Source organism: Mytilus edulis, chromosome 3 (genome assembly GCF_963676685.1).
Source record: "Mytilus edulis chromosome 3, xbMytEdul2.2, whole genome shotgun sequence".
Taxonomy (NCBI): Eukaryota; Metazoa; Mollusca; class Bivalvia; order Mytilida; family Mytilidae; genus Mytilus; species Mytilus edulis.
Genome location: NC_092346.1, coordinates 103,351,486 through 103,379,200, shown reverse-complemented (window position 1 = coordinate 103,379,200; position 27,715 = coordinate 103,351,486). Strand labels below are relative to the sequence as shown.

The window sequence follows — 27,715 nt, the reverse complement described above, 5'->3', positions numbered from 1 at the left end:
TTTATATCAGTTATGAAGAAAATGTGTTCAAATGACGAATCTACGACAAACGAACTTCAAATTGTGATCGTTTGAGAAATGCCAACTGTCTGGGGGTAACAATTTCGATCAAATGACGAAACTGTACTCCTGGTTGTTGAAAAGCCAACTGACTGATTCTCCTGGGGAAATAATTATGATGGTCAATTATGAGGTTTATTTATAATTAACGGGTTAGTGACCCATTCGATGGCGATAAGCAGATTAGTGGTAATCACAACTTGTAACACCTATTGAAAATGTTAATTACCTGGGGGTCATAAACTTGTCAAAAACATAAAGACTGGTTGATTTACAGTTTTTAATGTGAAAATATTTTTACACTTTCAAAATTTAAGTGACGAAATAAATTTGAAATACTTTTGTCAATGCGAAAACCCTTTCTAATTACGAAAGTGACAAGCGCTAGCAAAATCACTGATAGTTTTTAGAATAAGAGCAGATAAATGCAGCAATTTGTTTTTTTCAGCTTAAACAAGTCTTTAAGGTTAAAGATGAGGGTTCTTCACCTTCTTATCATAATCTATAGAATAACTTATACAAACATAAAACACTACAAAATTATATTTGAGAGTCCAGATACATGCCTCAGGATAGAAAGATACTTAAGAGTTGCTTCCATCAATAGGGAATTTGATGGTCATAAATGCAGTTTTACTGGCAACACATAGCTTAAGCTCAGTCGATATACCCTCCGTCTAATAACACATCTCAAGGTCCTGGGGAGAATGTTGTTCAGCAATTTTGTATTGAAATTCATGCTCTCGTTACACAACATTATCTATTTTAATCTCAAATAAAAGTATGACTGCAACAACTTTCAGAACATGGCCGATTTGGTAAAAGGCCGAAACGATCATGGCCGAAACGTCTTGTTTCCGTGCCGAACTGACTATCACTATCAGAAAATGCCCTATCAGTTTCATGAATGATGCGTGTTTAATTATCAATGCATTTAAATATTCACCCAAATTTATACATACCTATAACATCTCTGATTCTTAAAAATTGAAATAATTGTTGTATATTCTATATTGTTTATGACATTTTTTTTCTTTACATTTTTCTGCTAGGTGTCCTCCATATTGTAAACAACGCAGGCGCAATAAAAATTATTTTTGCAAGTAAAACATAAATGATAACTAAACTGAAAACCCTTTTAGTCCCAAGCTTTGTTCAAAATATTCAATACTGTACTTCATTAAATTCAAACTTTGAATAAAATATATTATTATTTTCAGTATATTTGTCTTTCCCATCGGTTATATTAACTTTTTTTCCTTTTCTTTTTACTTTTTGGCGCATGCGCTCTAGTCACCCGCCGTTCCAAGATGGAAGAAAAGGGAGCGATGTGATCTAGCTGCATTTAGTTTTTCTTTTATTTCTGCTTGCTGTTGATTGCAAATCCCGATTAAGACGTATTACTTATCTTTGAAGTACGTATTTTATGACACACGGTACTTTAAGTGGGATTTGAGCAAAGGAAAGTTAAAAAATGTTGAATTTAAGATCATTTTATTGCTTTTATTTCTTTTATCAGAAAACTATTTTAGCACCCAAACACAATTAAGGTCTCAGAATGGTCAATATACTATTTTCTGTTAATGCTAAAGTTTGGCTCAATGTGTCAATACAAGGAAATAGTATACACAGTGACACTTCTGAAAAGTTGATCTCAACTTAATCTTGCATGTAAATAACCAAGAGAGAACTTTCTGTACATTGCTGCCTGACACTGCAAAAGGTTTATTGCGCGAACCAATCACATTCGGTTTTGAATCGGATTCCTTACCTGAAAAAAAAAGAACTGCTCAGTTCACACAACGGTCCTTATTTAGCTTAAATTAATATAAATGAACGACATGATAGAACTTAAAAGTCTACAAAACATTTCATGGACCGATATCATCAGCTGGATGAATCTATTTACTTTAGCACCATCTGATAAAACTAGGACTCTTTAAAACTAGTAGAGAAAACAATAATAATAGAATTAAATTCTAATACTTTTTCAATTACTAAATTAAAGGGGACGAATCTATTAACTTTATCTGATATAACTGCTGAATTAGGTCACTCTGTTAAGCTAGTAGAGAAAACATAGACTTAAATTTGAAATGCTTTTTCAATCACTGAATTAGAGGAGTGGATAAGTGAAAATAGCCGACAGATTTTAACAGTGACAGCAAAACTTTGAACAATTTAGAACATAGAAAAAAATAGAACATGGGGGTAAAATGCATATTTTGGCCTTTATTTCTGAAATTGACATAGGTAAAATTGTTTTTCGGGTCAAGATTTATCTACTCTGAAATTTTCAGACAACCCATTGGGGGTTGCTGCCTTTGAATTGGTAATTTAAGAATACTTGCAGTTTTTATATGACTGCAAATTTTTTTTGGGGGGTTCATATAATGCTTTGATGTCATTGTCATCGTTATCTGAAGACACATTTGGTTTCCGGACAATAACTTTAGTTAAGGTAAATGTATCTCTATGAAATTTTTAAGAAGGTTCAATACCACTAAAAGAAGGTTGGGATTGATTTTAGGGATGATGGACCCAACCGTTTAGGAATTAGTTGCTCTAAACAAGCGCATTTCTCTAGTTTCAGGATAATAACTTGTGTATAAGTATTTCAATTGCTCTGAAATTGTACCACAATATTTAAACCCACAAGTAGAAAATTGGGATTAATTAAGAAGTTTATGGTGCCAACAGTTCAGGCCAAAAACAAGCAATTTTGTAGCTTCTGGACAATAACTATTTTTGTGTGAGTGTATGAATCTTCTGACATTCTATGACAAGGTTCCATATCTTAAAGGGAAGGCTGTGATTGAGTTTGGGGGTATTTGCCCCAAACATGCAGGATTTAGGGGCAAAAAAGGGCCCAAAACAAGCATTTTTTTCTACGTTCCAGACAATAACTTGTGTTGAAGTATAATGCATCTCTTTAAATTTGTACTACAAGATTCCATACTGCAAAGGAAAGACTTGGATTGAGTTTGATGGTTACTGCTCTGAGGGGGGGGGGTTCCAACAATTTTTTTAAAGGGTTCATATTTTTTTTTTAAATTTTAAAATTTAAAAAGTTCCTAGAAGAAATCTTCTATAGCACAGTATTGCACATTAGATTTGTAAGATATTTTACCACATTTATTTTGTGTCAGAAACCATTATCATGTCAAAAATTTGATCATAATCCAAATTCAGATAGTATCAAGCTTTCAGAGTTCCACCTCTGCAGTCATATCAGGCTTCTCTCAGCAAGGTATTTTATTAGCTTATACAGGGTTGGCAAAAACCCGGGTTTTATGAGTATTGCCCAGCCCAATGGGAAATACTGGGAAAACCCAGGTTTTACTGGGTTTTAATGGGTAATGTACTGGGCAATACAGGGTAATAAAAAATACTGACCTGAATTTTAAAGAGGATTCTGTGATTAAACTCAAATGCAATACATTTAAGATATTTATAAACACATTTTGATTTATAGATAAGTTTACTTGTTTGAGAGTCTGTTAACTTAACCTCAATTCAAAGAATTCAGTTTTCAAATGTATATATTATCTTACATTAAGAATTACCAAGAAAATGTTAGAAAACTTTTGCATAATTTATATGTATATCACTAATTAATAAGTTATTATTCAGATTAGGACAATTATGTTTATATAACAATATTCAGCCTTTTCATTTCTATAAGGCCAAATAAAAATATATGTGTGGTTCCAGTTACATACTTTTAAAAAAATAGGGTTGGTAGGTCGGCAAATTTAAAAAAAAAAAATTTTAATTTTTATTTTTGAATGTCAAAATCTGGAAAATTTTTTTTTAATTTTTATTTTTGAATGTCAAAATTTGGAAAAAAATCGTGGGTTTACCAAAATTATTTCCGGTATTATACAAGCCCCAACCAGAAGTCCGCCATTTTTACATGTGTTTGGTTGTAAAATAAACAGTCATGATACGTTTTTAGTTAATTTTGTTGCATTCTGTTATTAATTGTTGCATTTTAGCCATAACAGATACTTGTGAAGGAAATTCAGATGTCAGAAATTTATGAATTTAATTATTTTAATTCACAATCCTCAAAATTTGATCGTTTGAAAATTTATTTTTCAGAAATGAAAAAAAAAGTTCTAGGGTCTGTTTTTTTTAACTAGGGTCGGTCGGGACCACACTGGAACCACACATATATTTTTATTTGGCCTAAGTGTTAATGACTTGACCCTGTAGGGTGTTTATTCAGCAACATGATTAAATAGAAATGTAAATTTATAATTAACATAAACACTGCTATAAAATGCATTTTTTTTATAGTTTGTTTTATTGAAACAATACATGGAAATCAACAAGGTCTCCTAAAATGTTCAAAGAAGTAGTGGAGAAGAGAATGAATTTGAATTTTCAATCTTCTAGTAATGACTCTAAATGGTTATCTGTATAAAATGTTTATATTTAGCTATAATACTATAAAACTACAACAAGTCTTTACTATTTTGTGTTGATATCAGATTAAAAAAATCATTTTGCCCAGTATTACCCATTTCTGGGAGTTTTGCCCAGCCTGAGAATTCCCGCCTGGGTTTGCCCAGCGTGTAATACTTTGCCAACCCTGGGCTTATATCTTGGAAATTAAAGCAAAAGTAAAACGGTTGCATTATTTCATGCATCAATTGTAAATAAAAATATCAGCTGCGTGACAGTCCCCTTGGAGCCCTTAGTTATATTTTACTTAATTTTATTAAGACATATTCCAAGATGAAAGGTCAGTAAAATCCATTGCTTATTTAAGGACCTAAAGATGAAAGAGGGGAGATAGGACCTTTATCTGGACTCCGGGATCGGGTGTTTTTAAGCTAGGGATTTCGGGATTGACCCTTTCGGGATCCGGGAATCCTTTTTTTCGGATTTCGGGATGTCAGGATTTGCTTTATTTAAATTCGGGACCTCAGGATTTCGTTTTTTTAAGTCTGGGATTTCGGGATCAAGACCCCTCCTATCCCCCCCCATGAAAGTATCTTAAGATTTTAGCTCAGTTGGTATTCAATGAACTACAAAAACTCAAATCGACTGAACAGTGCCTTCAGAATATTGTCATGACTACAGTGCTTACATTGGTCCACTGTGCCTTAAATGTTATCCTGCAGTGTCAATTTTCAAATTAAATTATGAAATGTTGGTTACTTAGTCAAGATTATTGCTGCTGAGAAGTGAATCAAACTTACCACAAATTCCTGCATTAGAATGCATAATTAAAAAATATGTAAAAAAGATAAAAGTTTTTCCTTGAATTTTTTTTCAAGGTTAGAAGAATAGTTTTCCATTAATGATCTTGTACATACATGTTATTACATTAAATAAAAATTATATATCTGTATAGCATCATCCTTCTTTGTAGGTAAAAATGTGGCCATTACTGCTTGATATGACTCGTGATGACTCAAAACGAATTCTACGGAGATTGGAATTAGAAGCATACTCTTCTTTAATATCAGCGTTCCGAGCTCAAGGAGATTTGACCAAAGAAAAGAAGAAGATTTTACAGGACTTACAATACTACTTGAGGTAATAGGGTACAACAAATTTATACCACAATTGGGCACTATGAATAAAATTTTGTAGGTAAATGATTGTAATTAACTATAATACATTTATAGGTAAATGAATGATTAACTATTGTATGTGAGTGGTTTGAAGGATATTAATATTTAAATTGTCATTCTGTTCGCTCGGTACATGTATATATAAACTTGAACATTTTTTAACTATTAAGCAAGAAATACATATATTTTCAGTATTTCAACAGAACGACACAGAGCTGAAGTACGAAGGGCCATTAATGACGAAAAGCTTTGCACAGTTGCTGATTAGTATGTAGCTATTTTATTATTAAGTTGTCAAGGATATATCTATTAACACAAGTGTATAGGCATAGTGGAAACATGATAAAACAGTTTAAAGATGGAAATGTAATCTTAAAGTTATCCCGAATTTCCTTTATGATTTAGGGTTCATTAGACTGGTTTACTAGGACAAAAAAATCTTTTACCTGTCTGACACAGTTTGTAAATGAGACGTGAAGTGAAAGTATCAATTTGTATAGACTTATGATATGTTATTTCAATGTTTAACTTCTTATGAAACAAATTCTTTTACTTCTGGTCTATTATTACACCTGGAAACATCCAAAGATTGCAATGGAAGAAAAAGACATTTTCCTATTCTTTTCAAGGTTATTAAAATTGTTTTTAGTTAATGTTTGATTCATTTATTGCTTTCAAAAGGTTAAATTCCTTTCCAAATCCTTTGTCAAAAATTTCTTCTTTTTTCTCATCCCATACTGAAATTAATGATATCCATGGATCAGTGGCAGACCAACATAAACTAGTTCTTAAATATGATGTGAACTTCTTAAGAATAAATGTTTGGCCTAGATTTTGCTGTACATTGAACCTGTATATGTGATAGTGTGAGAGGTCATTGTCACTTGTGATATCTGAACTTATATTTTTAGATGCTATTGTATCAAAGATAAATGTACTATTTATAGAATGTCTGTGTAGTGTTTCAGGGCCAAATACAATGTCAGAATGGCTGATAGAAGGCAGAAGATTGATCCCATTGATGCCCAGACTGGTTCCACAAACTGCTTTTACTGCTAAAGCTAATGAGGCTGCTAACTTACAGGCAGAAAAGAATGCTAGTATGCCTGTTCCATCATTGACAGGAAATAAAGATTGTAAGTGTTCATTATTCTAATAAATGTATACATATATAGATGGAGTGTGAGTGCCAATGAGACAACTCTCCATCCAAATCATAAAAGTAAACCATTATAGGTCAAGGTACTGTCTTCAACATGGAGCCTTGGCTCACACTGTACAGCAAGCTATAAAGGGCTAAAAAAAATAGCTAGTATAAAACCATTCAAACGGGAAAATATACATATGTTTACATGTATATAAATATGTTTAACTTCAGCAATAAAAGAAAATTTATTCACTATAGATTGGCACATTTATTATTTTTTTAGTACTTATAATTTTGCTTTAAATATTTCAACAAATTTATGGATTATTTCCACCACCCACAAAGTCTTGTGGCAGCTTTATTATTTTGAGAGAATATTTATATCTGGAAGTGAATATAGTAAAGTATAGCTTGTAGTCAATATACTATTGTATAGAAGTGATCAAAACAAAAATTGTTTACTTTTTAAAGTGACAGTCAGCTCTTCGCCTCCATTACCAGTGAACAATAATGTTGTGACAAAAACAAACAGACCAACCAGTCCAAATTCTAATGTTGTAGTCCTGCCTAGTGGAATGTCAATTCATATTAAAGGTAACTATTAGTATGCTAGTAATGTATTAAATTGGACAAGGTCTTATGTTGTTGAGTGAATCAAAAGACAAAGGTTGAAAAATGTACACTTATACCCCCACACTTGTGTACAGAAAAATGTACACTTATACCCACACTTGTGTACAGAATCTCACACTTATACCCACACTTGTGTACAGAATCTCACACTTATACCCACACTTGTGTACAGAATCTCACTCTTATACCCACACTTGTGTACAGAATCTCACACTTATACCCACACTTGTGTACAGAATCTCACACTTATACCCACACTTGTGTACAGAATCTCACTCTTATACCCACACTTGTGTACAGAATCTGACACTTATACCCACACTTGTGTACAGAATCTGACACTCATACCCACACTTGTGTACAGAATCTCACACTCATACCCACACTTGTGTACAGAATCTGACACTTATACCCACACTTGTGTACAGAATCTGACACTTATACCCACACTTGTGTACAGAATCTGACACTCATACCCACACTTGTGTACAGAATCTCACACTTATACCCACACTTGTGTACAGAATCTCACACTTATACCCACACTTGTGTACAGAATCTGACATTTACATTTGAAGATAGCTCTGTTGTAGCTACAATGATTCAGAATAAAATGCCTGAAATGTTAATTTTGTGTGAACAATGGAATGAAAGACAAATACCTGTGACATGTTGATAACTATTGAGTTTTAATCAATCGAATGCTCACCTTTTCTTATATTTTATCTTGATAAAACTCCTAATTTATTTCTGAAATTTCAGAAAATACTAAGTTCTTTAAAATATATGACTTGTTATTCTTGTTTGTCTGACAAAAACATTGAAAGTAATCAGACACATCTATGGTTGAGAGCAGAGTTCAATAAACATGATGTGAAGAAGTTAATCAGAAAGGTTATTGAATTTGCAAAACATTTATTGAAAAGTTAAACTAGGAAGTTTCTTTTCCCTTGGTCCTGGTAAATATTTTGTGATTGCAAATCATCTGTTATCTGTTTGAATGTACTTATTAATGATTTGACATTTATAGGGGGACTGAACACAGAAGATGAAGACGAAGGACCTGAAAGGAAAAGACGTAGAAGTCATTCCAGTGAGAGCTTGGTGTCTCCATCAGCATCCACACAGACACCAAGAGTAACATATACTACAACAACACCCAGTCCTGTTACTGGTATATCACCAATGAAAATTACTATTAGTAAAAGTCCTAGAAGTCAAATGACAACTACTGCTACTCAGTCACAAAAGGTATTCACTATTTTTACTAGCCTTTGAAATCTACATCTCCATACTTCTCCACAAGAATATTTATTTTAAAAATTTTAATATATAGATAAACGAAGATGTGGTATGAGTGCCAATGAGACAATTCTCCATCCAAGTAACAATTTATAAAAGTAAACCATTATAGGTCAATATGTATGTTTTATTTAATTTTCAAAATGAATGCATTCTTTACTGGGATGTAATTAAAAAATTATCAAACAAAATAATTTTTAAAGGTATTGGGTAACTGATTGGATAAACTAATCTGGGATTTAATTTGATTAATCCTTGTCTTTTTTTGATAGGTTATTTTAGTATCCTCTGGTCAAACTTCTCCAAATGTTCTACAGAAATCTATCACAGTTCCAGTTGTAAAAACATCAACCAACCTGACAGGAAGCAATAAAGCCTCCATTATACTACCTAATTCAACAGGGACATCTACTGTTATCACCACACCAACTATGGTATCTGCTGGTTCAGGTATATATAAACAGATGTCATCTTTGCTTTAGAAATATTATAATTACAAGAAAGTTAAAAGTGTTGCTTATTTATTTTCTAGTAATAATTAAGATAATGATGGTGTGCTTATTTCATAATATTTTTTTTAAAACAAGGTTGAATTGTGTGTAGGTTGAAATAATGGGGCATAAAATTCAACATAGTAAGTAGTATGGTGCTATTTTATTGACAGGTACTTCAGTGACAAGTTCTACAATGACCTTTTTAACACCTACAGTAAGCATACCAAGACCTAGGGTGAAGACTTTCCCCAGACAGAGGTTTCCCAATGTAAGTACAATCATAAAAACAGATGTGATAGGATACAACGTAATCAACTTTAAAGTTCTTTCATTGAAATGAGAAAACCTTTCTGTATCCAATGATCTCTGAATTAGTTTTGTTTCCAATTTCTTCACTAACAACAAATAGGAGTGAGCTTTGTTTGTTGGATGCTTGCATTGTATAGATAGCCTTCTCTGACAGTGTCAAGCGGGAGCATTACAAATTAAAGGGTTTACTTCTATTGTCTTGTGTTTGTTTTTATCCACATCAACAGATTGTTAATTTAAACTTTTTAGAAACATTTTTTCAGTTTTCTACATAACTTGCTTATATTTATGTTGAGGACATGAAGTGCAATATTTGCTTAGGAATATGAATTAAAAGTAAACATTTGCTTACAGGTCCAGCAAGGTGTGCAGAAACCAGGTGTTGTGATACCAATGGGCCCTCAACCGCCAAATCCTCAAACTGTTCAGAATATACACATCAAATCTGTTAAATCACCCAATGTACAGATCAGACAGGAAGGAGGTATGTTTAGTCAAATATACTTATATTTTATGAATTCCAACTGAAAAGAAGGAATGTAATATGTAAGATGAGACAAACGACAGGTTATCAACAATATGCAAACATCATAGATCATGTATATATTTCACAGGAAACAGCTAAAGACAGCTTAGTGTTTATGTGCTGTACTCTTACAAAATTAGTTTAAGTTCCAGCAGAGACTAAACCTTTACAGTATTGAGAACAAACATGGAATCTTACCAATACAAGCCAAATAGAAAGTTGGAGAACTCTGAAAGAAAAATTATTTGCAAACAAAAAAGATTTTGAAATCAAATTTCATAATTGAAACATAACATTGCAACTCACTCATAGTTTTGCTTTGATATACTTCTTTAGGAATGAAAATTATCAGCGCTGGAGGATCGGGGAAAATATTACCAAAAATCTCTCAGACAACTTCAGCTTCTGGTACACCTGTAGTCGTTGTTAGTGCTGGTTCATCATTGTCAAGTTCATCTAATGTTACCATGGTAACCAGACCTATTACTTCAATAGGTATGACATAGTGTAATATTTATTTAATTAAGTATGATCATATAATGGATGATTTATTACAGCTTCTGCAGTTTATAAATTGTCTGTTTGTTAAAATACCGACCAGTAAGAAGATAAGGAGGATTTTATATTTTGACCTGGAAAGTTTTGCACAGGCATTTTTGTTGTTGTTGCATGAAAAATCCTTCAAGTTTCTTATTCTGATTGAAAATCTACATCAATTTATAATGATATAGAAAGGCTATTCATCTCATCTTTTTAAGTTGGTATGATGGGTAGATACTGATAAGACAAAACATAATTTTGAATAAATGACTGGATGAATCAGATATTCAACTTACAATGTTGTTATGAATAGTAAAAAATTCATATGAGTTAGCTATAAAATATATATATTTCTATACATTTTAGATTGTAGCATAAGGTTATAGTACTAAGTAATTTCTAAATAACTAGATTTCACCATTAAAATTTATTTTAAAGAGTTTTATAAGTTTTATGAGTTTTCCATAAGTCTGTAGTTTTAATCAATTTGCAATTTTTACAATGTTTTGCCTTTGTAGGTCAGAGTGGAGCAAAGATTTTAAATATCACAACACAAGGTGGAAAGATAATCTCCACAGGGACAGCAAGAAACCCTAATGTTGTCACAGTCAACCCTAAAACTTTACAACTTCATGCTGTTAAAACATCAGGAAATAAACTGGGTAAGTATACTTTTCCCTTGACTGTGGTAGATTTATTTCCCCATTGATGATTTCTGTTGAGATACATTTTGCACTTGGTTATTCAGGTTCAAGATATTAAATGACAAAAATTCAATTTACTAGCAATTTGTTTATAATCTGTAAATGCTTAATGATTAATTCCAGTTTTTATACGACCGCAAAAAAATTGTTTGCGTCGTATAATGGTATCATGTTGTCGTCGTCATCTGAAGACAGATTAAGTTTCCGGACAATAACTTTAGTTTTAGTGAATGGATCTTTACAAATTTTTACCAGAAGGTTCAATACCACTAAAGAAAGGTTGGGATTGATTTTGGGGGTTATGGTCCCAATAGTTTTGGAATTTGGGGCCAAAAAGTCGGCCCAAAATAAGTTTTTTTTAGTTTTCAAACAATAACTTGTGTTTAAGTGTATGAATCTCTCTGAAATTATACCACAAGTTTCCATACCATGAAGGGATAGTTAGTATTGACTTTGGGGGGTTATGGCTCAAAAGATTTTGGAATTAGGGGCAAAAAAGGGGGAAAACTAAGTTTTTCTGGTCAATGGATAATTAAGACAATTTTAAAGCAGTGTAAGGGAGGTAATTTATAAACATTTAACATACAATGTTGGGTATGTTCAGATTTACCTCCTTTATATTACTTGTTAATAATGTATAAAGAAATGTCAGGTTCTGGACTAATTGAAAAAAGGGGGGTGGTAGTAGTTTTCAATGGGTTTTTTTCAAATTTCTCAAATTTCAAATTTTTCAAAAGTTTGAAGAAGAAATCTTTAATTGATTTGTAAGATCTTGACATTTGTGTTGTGTAAGAATCCCATATAATGTCAAAAATTTGATCACAATCCAAATTCAGAGCTGTATCAAGCTTGAATGTTTTGTCCATACTTGCCCAACTGTTCAGGGTTCGACCTCTGCAGTTGTATAAAGCTGCGCCCTGTGGAGCACCTGGTTGATTTTCTTGTAATAAAGAACTTTCAACAATATTGAAATACAATTGATTTTACCATGAAAGAGGACATCAGTTATTATTTCCCCTTAATTATAGTTGAAATATTATTTTTTATTTGAAAAAAAATACTCTGAAATAGTATAGTATAGTATGTGATTGTGCTTGCTGATAGTTTTTATGATGAATTTAATTGAGCTGATGTAAGTTTTATTTAAATTTCAGGAGGTAAACCAAATGTTATAGTGGTACAGAAAACTCAACCAAGACGATCTATCAGTACTCCAACAAGTACTGCATCGAAAACAATCAAATCATCAGCTTTTGAAAAGGTAAACATTGATGTGCTTTGATTTTAATATTAAATACTTTTGTAGTGTGCATTTCACCTGGAGTAAAATATCCTTGTTATATTGAAAATTCTTTAATAATGTACAAACCATCACTAAGAAGGTATAAAATACTATATATCTTGAATTAAGTATATAAAATATATAAAAGTAGCAAGAATAATCTGCATCCATAGAATATTAAGGTAACACATTGGTATACTAGTTTATGAAATAAGAAAAACAATAGTTAAATACTTTTTATTTTATTTAGGAATTGGTAAATTTTTTGCAAAGACAAGATTCTACGAAACATATTGTTGTATCGACACCAAGTGGTCAAAGAACAATAGAAAGAAAGGTTATTGTGACTACTCCTGGTCAGCTGGAAGCCACTAGACAGGTTTGTTATATTCTCAGAAAACATCACAAATAGTGTACCTGATAAGACTAATGTTGAGCCAGTATGTATAGCTGGATTTTGATGTTCACTTTGTATATGTATGATAATGGGTTCAAATTAAATTTGTGTACTTACTTTTGACAGGATTATTGTCCTTGAATATTTTAATGTCATACAAATTGTGTGTTGTTTTTAAAGCAATTGCTTTTATGCCGTCGCGTATGGCCATCTTTGTGACCCAGATCAGAGACTCCGCCCAGATCAAGCCATAGTATTTTGTTAAACAGGCTCCTGGTCAGTCATTCTTTAACACCTATGTATGTTTTCTAATGCAATACATAGCTTGAAACTTTAAAAAAAAGTTAGTGGATTTAAGAAGTTTCAGAATATGTTCTTGTAGATGTATTTTTGTATTTAAAGGGTCAACCGTTTGACTATCAAATAACATAGAAGTCCGAGTGAAAAAAAGTACATTTTTATAAATGCGATTCCGTTTTCCGCCGTTCGTACAATGTTTCAACAAAATATGGATTCATTTCAGTTGTTGATTTAGTATTGAAAATTTAACTGAATTATCTCCTAATAAATACGTTTTTTTATGTTTAATTTGTGTTTCTTTAAGAGGTCAGGTGCTCTTGTTCATTCATAAAATTATCGTTCATTCATACATTTATCGTAAAATCAAAATCACTACACAGGTTAATGCGTAGTGTCAAATTATTACCTGTAATCTAAAAATAGACAAACTTTATTTGCGCAAATAATTTAGCGGAACGAAACCCTTGTTGAAAACACATAACAATAAGTTCGTTTTCCTTTTCTGTCAAAACTCCGTAATATTTATCGATCACCTTACTAATGAAATGGACCCGTCCAAACGTAGTAGATGCCAAGTCGGTCCAGATGAAGAGATATTTACAATTTGAAATTTTCTAGTTTATTAATACATAGATTGAAAAAAAGTACGTCTTTTTAAATATCATGATCAAAACTGGGTTTGCATAACAAATGTCAGATGAAACCATTATCCTCGTCTTTTCAGTGAACAAGTCTACTACGTTTGTTGACACTCGACGGTCCACCGTGTTAGCAATTTTATTTCACATGTTTTTGAAATATTGAAGATCATTTTTCGCAATGTTTCCTGAAAATTGATAAATATCAAAGCAACGTAGAGCTGTTTGTTCTTGTTCGTATAATAAAATTGAGAATGGAAATGGGGAATTTGTCAAAGAGACAACAACCAGACCATAGAAAAACATACAACAGCGGAATTAAGGTCACCAACAGGTCTTCAATGCAGCGAAAAATTCCCGCACCGAAAAATTCCCGCACCCAGAGGCGTCCTTCAGCTGGCCCCTATACAATATATATACTAGTTCAGTGATAACGATTTAATGTCATGTTTGTCTGTGATGACCCCCCCTTTTCGGGATTGCATGAGAATTGTAGTTATCTCGTACCCACATGCACTTGTTTCTATCCATAGGAAGGTCGACTATCCATATAAAACTATTTATATGGATAATCGACCTTCCTATGGATAGAAACAAGTGCCTGTGCTCGTACCGCATCAGAAGGACACATATCAACTGAGCAATAATGTTTGGAACTTAGTTTTAAAAATGATGACAAAGTAACATTATGAAAATATTTTTATTAAGCTGAAATATACATTTATTCTTTACATGTTTATGTCTTGTAAGATATTTTATTTCTTTCCCGTTTTTTAACATTTGCGTCTGGAAAGTTGAAATGTTTTAACTTAATCATTTGTGTTAATGGTTAAATATAAATTAATAATGAAAATTGTTAAAATTAAATCAATAAAGGAAATTATTGCCAAGGAAGTTACAAACACTACCAGGGGATAATCCATGATGATTTCTTTTTGAGTTATATGTTTCAGCACATGTATATTTGACCCCAACTTTAGCCTGGTAAACGTGTTGTCTCCTTGTGAAATATAAAACATATTAAAAATGACTTTCTGCTAAAGTCTTTTATTTATATAAAGTTAAAACCTTCTTACTTTTAACTAGACAACACTCATGTCAGGTTTAATTCTTGTATATATGTGGATGAAAAATAAAAGTCCCCAAACATTAACATGGCAGCAATTGCTTTTACAGCCTTTAAGGCTTTGATTTTATTATGGCCCCGCAACGAAGTTGTCGGTGCCATATAGTTTTATCCTTGAACGAAATTCCAAAATTCCGTCATTCCGCAACAATTATTATACAGAGTTTTTTCTTAACGCCATCAGATATTGGGCTGATGTTTGGTATGTGAATTAACCATGATGAGTTACAGATCAAGTTCAAGTTTCATTACACTTTGCTCATTTTTGCTAAAATTACGGGCTTTTGACTTTGATAAATTGTTGAAAATCATTCTTATATGGACTTTTTTTCTAAAGTCTTTCAGATATTGGGCTGATTTTTGGTATGTGAGTTATCCATGATGAGTTACAGATCAAGTATAGGTTATGTTCCGCTCCCATAATTTTTGACAAAATTAAGGATTTACAACTTTCAAAATTGTTGAAAATCACAGTTATACAGACTTTTTTTTATACGCCTCCAGATTTTGAGCTAATTTTTGATAGGTGAGACTACCATCATGTTTGTGTCCACATGTGTTATTGAAATTGAACATTTTTCAACTTTTTGAGATGGGGCCATTCGTGTCGCTTTGACACATCTAGTTTTTTTTGTCCCATTACATTGTTTGAAGATTAATAAAATATAAATATACGATTAAATCAAGCAGAAATGAAATACTGTTTTAATATTAGATTTTGTTTTTTATAGAGAATCCGAATGGAGGCAGAAGCCAAGAATAACAACATTTTAGCAGATTTGATAAAGGCAGCAGGCATTCAGGAGGGTGAAGGTAGTGGAGATGTTACCATTAACCTGGATGAGGCTACCATGGCTGCTCTTACAGCATCAAGTCAGGGATCAGAACAGAATAGAGGTAAGTTAAAAACGCTTTTCAGTTAGTTCAGCATCTATTTCCTATTAGGAGATGTTAAATGAACTAAAAAAAAATTGTCACTTTTCTTTTCACTGACTTCATATGAAGTTGGCAGTGATGAGTACTTTTTTTTTATCCAAAATCAGATATACTTTTTCAACATTTTCTTGTTAGTTTTAGATCTCAATTGGTCAACAATTAAATTAATCTTTTTGGCATATCCCCACTTTGGTACTCTGAAACCAGAACTGTATAATCATAGTATGACATCTAAAATGAAAATAAGATCATGGTGAACATTTATAACCAAAAATTGTATAAATCAGTCATTATATAGATAGTTCTGATTAAACATAAATTTGCTTAGGCATTCATTTCCAAATATGATGTATTAGCTAAATATTTGTTTTTGTATTACAGTTGTAACAAGTCAAGCTCTGCCAAGTAATGAATGGTTTGAGTATGATGATGGAAACCAGGCCTACACCAGTCAGGGAATAGATAACCAAGCCTTGCAGGCCATTATTGATTCTCAGCCTTCCACCTCTCAGGATAAACCTAAGGTTACAGTACAAAGGTGAGGCCCTTCCCCTTAGATAACCAAGCCTTACAGGCCATTATTGATTCTCAGCCTTCCACTTCTCAGGATAAACCTAAGGTTACTGTACAGAGGTAAGGCCATCTTCCCTTTAGATAACCAAGCCATACAAGCAATATAACACCAATGAACACTTGGTATCATTTGAAGTATTTATTTACATATTATAAACTAATTAGAAACCTTCTGTGTTCTACTTTAAACTTTTGTATATATCATAATTTGGACTTTGGAATACAGACTAGTAAATGAAACCTATATAATTACAGGGCTTCCAGTATAGACCTGAGTCAGTTAAATGTGGATCAGTTATCTCAGCAACAGTACTACACAATAGGTAAGATCATTACCATTAATAGGGTTGATTTAAATGTAAATATGACAATTTTTTATAAAATTCAATTTGAAAGTGTATAAGAGCAACTATTTTTTTGCTTCGTTTTTTTCAGGGCCTCTAATAAATCATATGAAACTGGAAAAAAATTAATTCCCTGTTTAATCTTTGAAAACTTTTTATACAACTGGAACTACATGTATTGTCATTTTACGTCTTTTTAAATTGCAGTTAAAATGCATCATATTTAAGAATGAGTAATGATTTATATATATTTTCAGAACAAGCGATGAGGATGTTAAATCAACCAGACAAAACAGCTGAGGGAGTATCAATTCTTAGAATGGACTCTTCTGAAGGAGAGACTCAACAGACAGAGGTCAGTGTTCTACCTACACCTTAATCATGTGTGGCAATGTCAGCTTTCTAACAAATGTAAAAGCTTCCTACCTGTCTCTGTTTTAAGACTGGATTTCTTGATCCCTCGATGGCCTTCCCAAATGGCCAATACTACATTCTTTTAAAAAATGTCGTGTGAATTTCAAATTGGTACCAACTTCATAGCTTTTAGATTTTCTTAAAAGAATTATAAGTCAAGATTCTAATCACATTCAACAATGGCTACTTTGATACTGATGACAATACATTCAATAATAATAATTCTAGTTTTCACATGAACTATCAATTGCTACCTCCTCAATTCTTATAAATTCATTCCAGGTAGTTGACAAGCAGTGCACTCCCACCATAGCCTGGAGTCCACTTCATTTCTAGTCAATTTTAAAATTAGCAATGAAAAATTATGAAAATCCTGTAAGTTGGAAATAAATTTTCTCAAGAGCCTCTAGTATTCCACATCCTAAACCTGTGGATTTTTTAACATTGACTAGGATGCCACTTTTGTATACAGAATTTTATTTGCCAGTGTGAGTCCAATAAGATCATTTATTTGTTTCAGGTAGAAACAACAGTAATTCAAGAGGAAATCCCTGGTGCAGCAATTCAAGTGTCAAATCAAAATTCTCAATCTGAGTTAGAACAAATAGCACAACGTTTAAACTTACAAGGGGAGTTAGATCCCCAGACTGGAATATTCTATAACACAAACTCATCTACAGACAATTCTTCATCGTCATCATCAGACATAACACAATCTCAGATAGTAGTGTCCGCTGGTGCCAAATCTTTTGACTTGTTAAGTAGTTCATTAGAACAAGCTCAAATTAACTTAGATTCTTATCAGTTTATGGAGGAGGATATATTAACAGAAAAGGTTACCACAGAAGCTGTGGGGCAACCTGGGACAGAAGTTGTAGGTATGTTTACTACTTAATATACATGCATATTCATCAGTTGTCTTTGGAATGGTTTCAAATTAATGCTTCATTGGTGTTTTTAGATGAGGGGTAGAAATTATTGAGAGATAATTTCGAATTTCACTCTTTAATGAACTGATAAAAAAAAGATTGGTTGGACATGAGTCTTTAATAAATGCCTGGATATACACCAAACATTCACAATATCTTTTATAAAGAGAACTACTCTTAAAAGATGTATGCCAACCTGTGTATATCTACAACATGATTTTATACAGTCAGTGTGCAGTAATAGGAATTAGAATGTTAGCAATGTAATATTCATTATATGATACAAATTCAAACTTACCAACCAAGATCATTATAACAGACTTTAATAAACAAGTTACACCTTCCTGTTTGTCTTCCTTTTTATAAGTATATATACTAAGACATATTTATCAGGACTGGTTAATTTTGATATTTTATTTTTGAACAGAAGTATCCTCTACACCTTATGAAGTGTATACCTCAGGTACTGAGGAATCTGTCGGCCAGGAAACTGTTATTGTATCAAGTAGTAATGAAGGATCTCACATGGGTCCAATGATCCGGATCAAATCAGCATCATCTAGCAGTTTTATACCAATACAAGAAATCTCAAAATCATCAACCATCAATATCACCACACATACACAGGTACACTATAATGTTTATTGTTCTTACTTACTGATGTGTGAATTATTATTATGAACTGACATTGACAATGGCATGTGAACCCACACACTACTGTGCTGAGAAAGGAAATTATCAGTAAGATCAAAGGAAAATTTGGTTTAAGATGGTACCTAACACTACAGGGAGATAACTCCATAAAATCAGCATAACGTTTTAATAACATTGTGTTCATATGGGAATATTAAGCTTCTCAATGATCAAAATAAGTGTTTGTCAAACTGCTATATAACCAGTGTATTTTTTCTGATTAAATGGTTGGTTCAAATTTTTTGAAATTTTTATATTTTTGTCAAAGGGTCAAAGTAAATATTTATTTTAAAATTAAACGAGCCAAATTAATTTTAGTTAAAGTGTTAGGCACCACCTTAAAGTCCTATGAAACCAGTGAGTGGTAAAAAATAATGTTAATCCAATTCTTGAACCAATGCATGTATATATCATAAACTTATAACTCTGTGCACGATTTTGTCATTTTTTACTCAAATATATCGTATAATCGTCAATTTTTTTTCTCTCTGTCTGTTATGATTTAACAAATATGGCTGTTCATTAAATGCTGTGTTTTAAAGCTGAAGTTTACCGATTGTCATCTTATAGTAAATGAATAACAAAAAGCTTGAGTAATGAGCACGTGTTTAACATGTACAATCAGATAATTGTTTATTTTAATGACAAATCCATGCGTATTGCGATGGCCGGATTTTTATGAGGAGGGTTACGCTCAGGTCACTATGCATACGGAAAATATGTTGGGGAATTGCTTCCTGGAAGCAAGCAATTAAAAACAAATAAACTTCTTGTAAATGTGGACAAATTAAAAAAATTTCCTCAGAAAAAAGTATATGTACATAATTGTATAATGAAAACTTTCCATTTAGTTATAAGAAACATATGCATGATTTTTTTTTCAATTTGAGGTTTCTTATGACTTTTTTATAGGGATAATTGACTGAGGTAAGTTTTGGTTTAATGTACTTTACCATGAAGCTATGATCAAATCAACTAGACAATTAGTGTACAGGTTCATGTTTTATAAAAACTAAAAGTTGTATATCAAACAGTTCATTTGGAACCAACATATTATGTGATAGTTAGCCTCTGTTTCTGTATTTTAGTTTATATATACTGTTTACTAGTTTAGACATTGTTTATTTTTCAGCCATCAACAAGTGTTATACATGAAGCAGTTTTATCACAAGAAGAAGGCATCTACACAGCTGAAATTATTGACGATTCCAATCCAAACATCACACAAAACATAGACTCCTCTTTCATAACAACTGTTCCTTCAAGTGATGTACCAGTCACCATAGAAACCACATCAGTTGACCCTGTAGAAGTTGAAGGTGAAATTGTTGGATTGGAAGACATAGGTACGATCAGCAATACATCATCAGGTAGAAATATATGTATTCCTCTCAAATCTTGTAGAAATATATGTATTCCACTCCAATCTTGTAGACATATATGTATTCCACTTCATTTTGTAGAAATATATATATTCCACTCTCAATCGTTTAGAAATATAAGTATTCTTCTCCGATCTTAATTCACTAGGTAGAAATATATGTATTCCACTCCAATCTTTTAAAAATATAAGTATTGTTTTCCGATCTTAATTCACTAGGTAGAAATATATGTATTCCACTCCAATCTTTTAGAAATATTAGTATTCCAATCCAATCTTAATTCAATATGTAGAAATATATGTATTCTTCTTCAATTTTAATTCACTAGGTAGAAATATATGTATTCCACTCCAATATTTTAGAAATATAAGTATTCTTCTTCAATTTTAATTCACTAGGTAGAAATATATGTATTCCACTCCTGATCTTTTAAAAATATAAGTATTCTTCTCCGATCTTAATTCAATATGTAGAAATATATGTATTCCACTCCAATCTTGTAGAAATATATTTATTCCATTCCCAATCTTTTAGAAATATAAGTATTCTTCTCCGATCTTAATTCACTAGGTAGAAATATATGTATACCACTCAAATCTTGTAGAAATATAAGTATTCTTCTTCAATCTTAATTCAATAGGTAGAAATATATGTATTCCACTCCAGTCTTGTAGAAATAATATGTTTACTGTATTGAAAATGTTCACTTTGGCTGTTGCATACTAGTCAACATAATACTGAAAGAACACAGATCATTAAATGTACTCTTCCTATGTACTTTTTTATTTGTTAGATAGGATAATTTTTGTTAGCACAGATCAAGTACATTGGACAATAGAAACATAATTGTTATTGATATTAAACATGCATTATAGCTGAGAAAAGATTAGTTATTTCCTGTTCATTCTTTATTAGGGCTGAATGGTGGTCCACCCTATAGTGATCATTCTTCCCTGCTGAATGGTGGTCCACCCTATAGTGATCAGACTCTCCGTAAAAAAATGTGTCTGCTAGAGAACCGTTATAATTTCATACCTTATACTTGACATGTTTATTAAATTAAACTAGAGGGTGTGTCATAATGTTTGTACAACTTCCTAGATCAGAGGTCAAGGTCATTAACTTTGTTTCAGATGACAGCCCCATGTTCTAAGATAAAGATACAATTTTTTTACCATTTTTTTAATTCACAGCAGGGCCCACAGAGATGGCTCCCATCTCAATGACACCTAGTTATTTATTTTCCCTGGTATAGATTCTAGGTAAGATGTATTGTCATACACTGAAGGGTCAATGGTCAACACAGCTACAATCTTAATTACAATGCCTGAGCAAACATCCAAACAAAGTTTGCAAGCAAGACATATAAACTCTTGATTTGCATGCTTTATTATTTTAACTGTTATACAGTTTATCTGACTACATTTATTAGAACTTATATGTGGTAATCAAATCTATGTTACTACATTTATTAGAACTTATATGTGGTAATCAAATCTATGTTACTACATTTATTAGAACTTATATGTGGTAATCAAATCTATGTTACTACATTTATTAGAACTTATATGTGGTAATCAAATCTATGTTACTACATTTATTAGAACTTATATGTGGTAATCAAATCTATGTTACTACGTATGTGGTAAAGTTTGTCTGATTTTGTAGGTGCTAATAGTGGTGTTGATTCAGGAGACCCTAATCTTGATGCTGTACGCTTGAGTAAACGAAAACGTCGACCACCCAGTGCATTAGAGGATAGTCCTACTTCACAATCCATTGGTTGGGCAAAATCTTGTTTGTGGTAAGTATATGTTCTGTAGATATGTACAAGCAAACTTTTATTATTACGTTGGTTTCAAAGAATTACCCTGATTTCTCAGTAAAATAAAAACTGATCATTTCACATGGAAAAATAAACTCCGTTAATTTCACTTCTCTGAATTCATACAACAATTGTTGTTGTCAAGACGTTGTCAATGACGTATCAAAGCAAATTATAAATGAGTGGAAAAAGATACAGTTCCTTACATTTTCTACTCTCATTCAATTTAAAAGTCCTTTGTCAATGTAATAAAAAGAAAAACTAATCAAAGAATTTAAATTTCGAAAAATATTCAACTTGTGGCTGATCGATCCAGATAAATAACTTGTGTGCTACGCTTATTTGTAAAGTACTGTGTTGTTAGGTCACTCATTGAATATTTTTCTATATTTGAATTCTTTGATTAGTTATTCAATACAAGAATTAAATAGCCACTGCAGAGGTGTTTTTTATGAGTTTAATACTGCAACAAACAGCCTTCCACTGTTGTCTGCTCTATGGTCGGGTTGTTGTCGCTTTGACACATTCCCATTTCCTTTCTCAATTTTATGTATATATATATATATGGTTCCTTACTCAGAATCATTAACAAGTTGATATATTTGTACAGGTTAATACAGAGAGTATCTAAGTACAGAGGATTGAGTAGAGACAAAGGAGAAATGAATGCTGCATCTTGGTTCCTAAAACCAGGTATTATTAAGGATTTTTTGGATACACATTTCAGTTAAAAAGCACTTCTTCAGCTTTCACTGTGCCTCATAAAAAAGTTCAGAAATGAAAACATCCTCTTTATTTATATAAGTCCAAACAATATGCCAGTTATCGTGGTTATACTGATAATTCTTTTTTCCCAGAATTTGACAGTAGTATGCCAAAGTCCAGTTGTGGCTACCATTTAAAGTTTTAAATATCTACACAATATCACAAGAAACTATAGAATACTCAAAAACAAAAATGTTATTATTTTTATGCCCCCCATGCAGAGGGGGGACTATGTTTTACCCTTGTCTTTATGTACGTACATCCCAAAGCTGGTTTCCGTTCTCTAACTTTGGTTTGCCTCAACCAAATGTTATGAAACTTATACATAGATATAGGAAGATGTGGTATGAGACAACTCTCCATCCAAGTCACAATTTATAAAAGTAAACCATTATAGGTCAAGATAGTCTTCAACACAGAGCTTTGGCTCACACCAAACAGCAAGCTATAAAAAGGGCCCCTAAAAATTACTAGTGTAAAACCATTCAATTGGGAAAACCAACAGTCTAATCTATATAAAAAACAAGAAACGAGAAACAACACTTATGAACCACATAAACAAACGACAACTACTGAACATCAGATTCCTGACTTATGACAGGTTCAAACAATTGCAACAGGATGAAACGTTTTAATGATACCAAACCTTCTCCCTTATCTGAGACAATAGTGTAACATCACAACATAAAAAGACATAAAGCTTATAACCACAAAACACAGATCAAGTTTAAAAATGGGTGGCATCAGTTTTACTGTTTTTGAGTTATGCCCCTTTATAAACATAGTTTCCCTTCTCTAACTGTAGTTTGCATCAACAAAATGTTATGAAACTTATTTATAAGATGTTTGTTTCATTTTAGTTGATCCTAATGATGCTCCTGATTATTACAACATTATAAAGAGTCCAATGGACTTTGGAACAATCAAAAGAAAATTAGAGGTATGAACACTTATAGAAGTATAGGTGATTAATTAGAGGTATGAACACTTATAGAAGTATAGGTGATTAATTAGAGGTATGAACACTTATAGAAGTATAGGTGATTAATTAGAGGTATGAACACTTATAGAAATATAGTTGATTAATTAGAGGCATGAACACTTATAGAAGTATAGTTGATTAATTAGAGGTATGAACACTTATAGAAGTATAGTTCATTAATTAGAGGTATGAGCACTTATAGAAGTATAGTTGATTAATAAGAGGTATGAACACTTATAGAAGTATAGGTGATTTATTAGAGGTATGAACACTTATAGAAGTATAGTTGATTAAATAGAGGTATGAACACTTATAGAAGTATAGTTGATTACTTATTGGTATGTTGAAAACTTGTAACTTAAAATGTTTCCACATTTTCGATCAAAAGACATAAAGAAATCTATTGCATTACACAGAATTATTGAACCCATTCTACACTGTCAATAACATTATTACACTGACAAGAGGCAAATAACATTATTTTGAGCCATCTATAGTATTTGATTCTTAAAATCAGTTACTTGTATTTCATTCATTATTGTTTTTACAAAAAAGCCACTAGTAAATAATTATAAAGGAAGAAATATTCATTATTTGACCCTTGTAATTTTGTTGGGGCTGTAACATCAATTACTTGAAATACTTACAATAAATTAATTTTCTTCTACAGATGGGAAGTTGCAATGATTATGAGGATTTCCATTCTGACATGCTGTTAGTAAGAGACAATTGTAGAACATATAATCCCCCAGGCAGTGTTGTCAGGAGGGACTGTGATGAAGTCTTTGCATTCTATATGTCGGAATATGAAAAATTATTAGAAAAATGGCAGAAGGTAAATATTGCTTCATTTCTCTTAAATGAATTTTGAAATTAATATTTAGATAAATATAATCATATATACACAGTTAAGGACAGAACACATGTTTGGTTAGATAATGTTTAGAATGCTTTCAGCCAAATATTAGAATCTTCATTTTTCACTTATGTGTAAAAATCTTGTTTCAAAAGTAATTTTCTCTACAAGATTAGTGATTGGCCTGAGAACAGTTATTTCGTAGTGCATTTCTTTTAGAAAATAAATTCAAATTTAAAAAAATCGCACTTGCTCTATCTCAAAAGGATTTTCACAGTGTTTGTATAGTACTATAGGACAAATAATATCAAATTTATAGAAAACCAATTTTTTATACGACCACAAAAAAAAATTTGCATCGTATAATGGTATCATGTCATCGTCTTTGTCTGAAGACGCATTTAGTTTCCGGACAATAACTTTAGATTTAGTGAATGGATCTCTATAAATATTAACCAGAAGGTTCAATACTACTAAAGGAAGGTTGGGATTGATTGTGGGGGTTATGGTCCCAATAGTTTAGGAATAAGGGGCCCAAAATAAGCATTTTTGTAGTTTTCAAACAATAACTTGTGTTTAAGTGGGTGCATCACTCTGAAATTATACCACAAGTTTCCATACTATTAAGGGATGGGTAGTAATGACTTTGGGGGGTTATTGCTTAAAATGTTTTGGAATTAGGGGCAAAAAAAGGGGCATACAAGGTTTTTCTGGCCAGTGGACAATTAAGACAATTTAAAAGCAGTGTAAGGGAGGTAATTAAAAAGCAGTTAACATACAAGGCGTATGTTCGAATTGATCTCCCTCACACTGCTTGTAAATAACGTATAAAGAAAAGTCAGGTTTTGGTTTATTGCAAAAAAAAAGGGGGTAGTAGTTTTCAATTTTTTTCCCCCGTTTCTCAAATTCCATATTTTTAAAATCTTTAATTGCACAATATTGCATATAATAGATTTGTAAGATCTTGACATTTGTTTTGTGTCAGAAACTCATATTATGTCAAGAATTTGATCACAATTCAAATTCAGAGCTGTATCAATCTTGAATGTTGTGTCCATACTTGCCCAAACTGTTGAGGGTTCGACCTCTGCGGTCGTATAAAGCTGCGCCCTGTGGAGCACCTGGTTACCTTGTTCAACTGGGCCAAATCCCTCCTTTACATAAAGATTCAACACCCCAATTTAGTTATACCGCTAACATGTAATTTTACCCACTTACTTAATATATTTCATGCATAAAATATAAATGAATAGATTTAGAAAGTGTATGAAAAAAAATTGCAGGTTATACTTGGACCAATTATTTTAATTTGATGATATTCTTAAAGATTTTTAGTACTCTATTATTGTGTCATTTCAAACAATTACAGAATGTCTTCATTTTTTTAATCGAACTTTGTAGGTACAGTTTCCATCACCAGCTTCCAAAAAGTTGAAATTTGAAAGTAGGAGTCCTGTGAAGTGAACCAGTTAACAACATGAACTTTTTACTAGTAACACATGTGTTAATTGGATCAATTGTTTACCAAGTTACTGTACCCTAACAGTGAAGTATATACTGTTCCCTAACAGTAAAGTACATGTCAAGCATGTTCAGTGTTATACCAACAGTAAAGTCAATAGACAAGTCACATGGTTCAATTAGTTGAGAGAGAATGAATGAAAGATAGAAACTTCTATGTTGACACTTTAATTCCTAGGATGTTTCTCTATTTGTGCCAATTTTAAATACAGTACAGTGAAAAGCATGGTTGATTAGAGTCCTTATGTGTGATCTGTGTAGTGAGATCATATTGGTCCTTTAGCAGGACCTGTGTAGTGTGTTCAGATTTGTACTTCAGCAAGACCTTGTTAATGAGTTGAGATTAGTCATTCAGCAAAACCTGTGTAGTGTGTTCAGATGACCTGTGTAATGTGTTCCATAACATAACTGTCTTGTTTTATTTACATGAATCATCAAGATTTCAAATCATTATTCAAAATGCATCTTGTAATTTAACATTATAAATTATTCATATTGAATTTTATTGAGTCTATTCATAACTTTTTTCTGATCGTGTGCAGTCAATGTGCCAAAAATATTATATTCATATGCAGTGAAAAGAAATTTTGTTATGTCCAGTTGTTTTGTTGAATGTTAAGAAATAATCATGGTTATAAAGGACAAAAGTAATCTAATAAATGATTTAGGAAGCATCAAATGGTATACAGTTGTATATTATATTTTTCATTGTTCTTTTTTGTAACAATACTATGATTTAGATATTTAAAAATGCAATGGATCCTCCTTTTAAATGGTATCATTATATTCCTCCACCATGAAAGAAAATTACCAATTTGCTGTATACTAATGTAATATTATTAAACCTTCTGTACTTCATTGATTAGATATATATTTGGCCAGTTATGGTGAAATATTGTGGTCGATATCCAATAGAGTCAAGTCCTTTAGTACAGTTGATTGATTTCATAGCTCAAGTATAATCTTCAGGGTTATAACATTACTCTTTAGAGTAAATACATTTCCATTGTTTTGAGTTTTTACCATGTTTCTGTCGCATGTATAAAAGTACATAAACAGCAAGCATCACTGCTATGTTAAAGATAAAACATAGTGGTAAAAATCAGTCCACACAAAACTGACATGGATAAAAGTAAGGAAAGTCATTAGCCTTAAATATCCTACATCTTTTTAATGTTGATGATAGAACATCTGCTTTTTATACTTGATACAAGAAAACTGATGTTGCAAACATTTTTATTTTAAATTAATGAAATATTGTGAAGGATGTTATAAAGATACTAGTATTTATCATTAAATCATATTTTTAACAAGTGCTTGTAAATACTAAGTTTTAATGAAGGGCATGGTGCAAGTCATTTGGTCTCCGACCATAAACTATTATAAACTGTACATTATTGTTGACATGTATGATCATTGTTAAGTATAATAAAAGCAATCTATAGTCTA

At 31.8% G+C, this 27,715-nt stretch overlaps 2 protein-coding genes across 6 annotated transcripts in view; one reads left to right on the top strand and one right to left on the bottom strand.

Annotated features, from left to right (window-relative positions):
• The window catches only part of LOC139518058 (centrosomal protein of 19 kDa-like), a 10,043-nt gene extending 8,693 nt beyond the window's left edge, over nucleotides 1-1,350 (bottom strand). Inside the window, exon 1 of one of the 2 annotated variants that reach the window (XM_071309714.1) lies at nucleotides 1,023-1,350. The gene's annotated coding sequence lies outside the window, so the exon portion shown is untranslated. The remainder of the gene's footprint in view (nucleotides 1-1,022) is intronic. The other variant, XM_071309715.1, reaches the window with a different exon arrangement.
• Nucleotides 1,341-27,715, top strand: LOC139518057 (BRCA2-interacting transcriptional repressor EMSY-like). Of its 4 annotated transcripts, none has more exons than XM_071309713.1 (25): nucleotides 1,341-1,475; nucleotides 5,444-5,610; nucleotides 5,841-5,915; nucleotides 6,609-6,784; nucleotides 7,267-7,389; nucleotides 8,459-8,679; nucleotides 9,003-9,180; nucleotides 9,395-9,492; nucleotides 9,888-10,017; nucleotides 10,396-10,554; nucleotides 11,118-11,261; nucleotides 12,458-12,564; nucleotides 12,836-12,964; nucleotides 15,778-15,943; nucleotides 16,364-16,520; nucleotides 16,811-16,878; nucleotides 17,157-17,258; nucleotides 17,838-18,191; nucleotides 18,670-18,869; nucleotides 20,068-20,281; nucleotides 21,986-22,121; nucleotides 22,753-22,835; nucleotides 23,768-23,847; nucleotides 24,560-24,724; nucleotides 26,147-27,715. In XM_071309713.1, exons 2-25 carry the CDS (start codon nucleotides 5,450-5,452, stop codon nucleotides 26,207-26,209), a joined length of 3,489 nt encoding a protein of 1,162 aa, XP_071165814.1. In that variant the 5' UTR covers nucleotides 1,341-1,475; nucleotides 5,444-5,449; the 3' UTR covers nucleotides 26,210-27,715. The 4 variants fall into 4 exon arrangements, with proteins under 4 accessions (XP_071165814.1, XP_071165812.1, XP_071165813.1 ...); XM_071309711.1 differs by having other exon boundaries at nucleotides 1,347-1,475; nucleotides 20,068-20,305; XM_071309712.1 differs by having other exon boundaries at nucleotides 1,352-1,475; nucleotides 17,157-17,254; nucleotides 17,834-18,191.

Coding starts and splice junctions, on each gene's coding strand:
- LOC139518057 (XM_071309711.1), top strand. CDS start 5,450: ATGTGGCCATTACTGCTTGATATGACTCGTGATGACTCAAAACGAATT. Junction 6,785..7,266: donor ATTGACAGGAAATAAAGATT/GTAAGTGTTCAT, acceptor TACTTTTTAAAG/TGACAGTCAGCTCTTCGCCT. Junction 20,306..21,985: donor GATCAGCAATACATCATCAG/GTAGAAATATAT, acceptor CTGATTTTGTAG/GTGCTAATAGTGGTGTTGAT.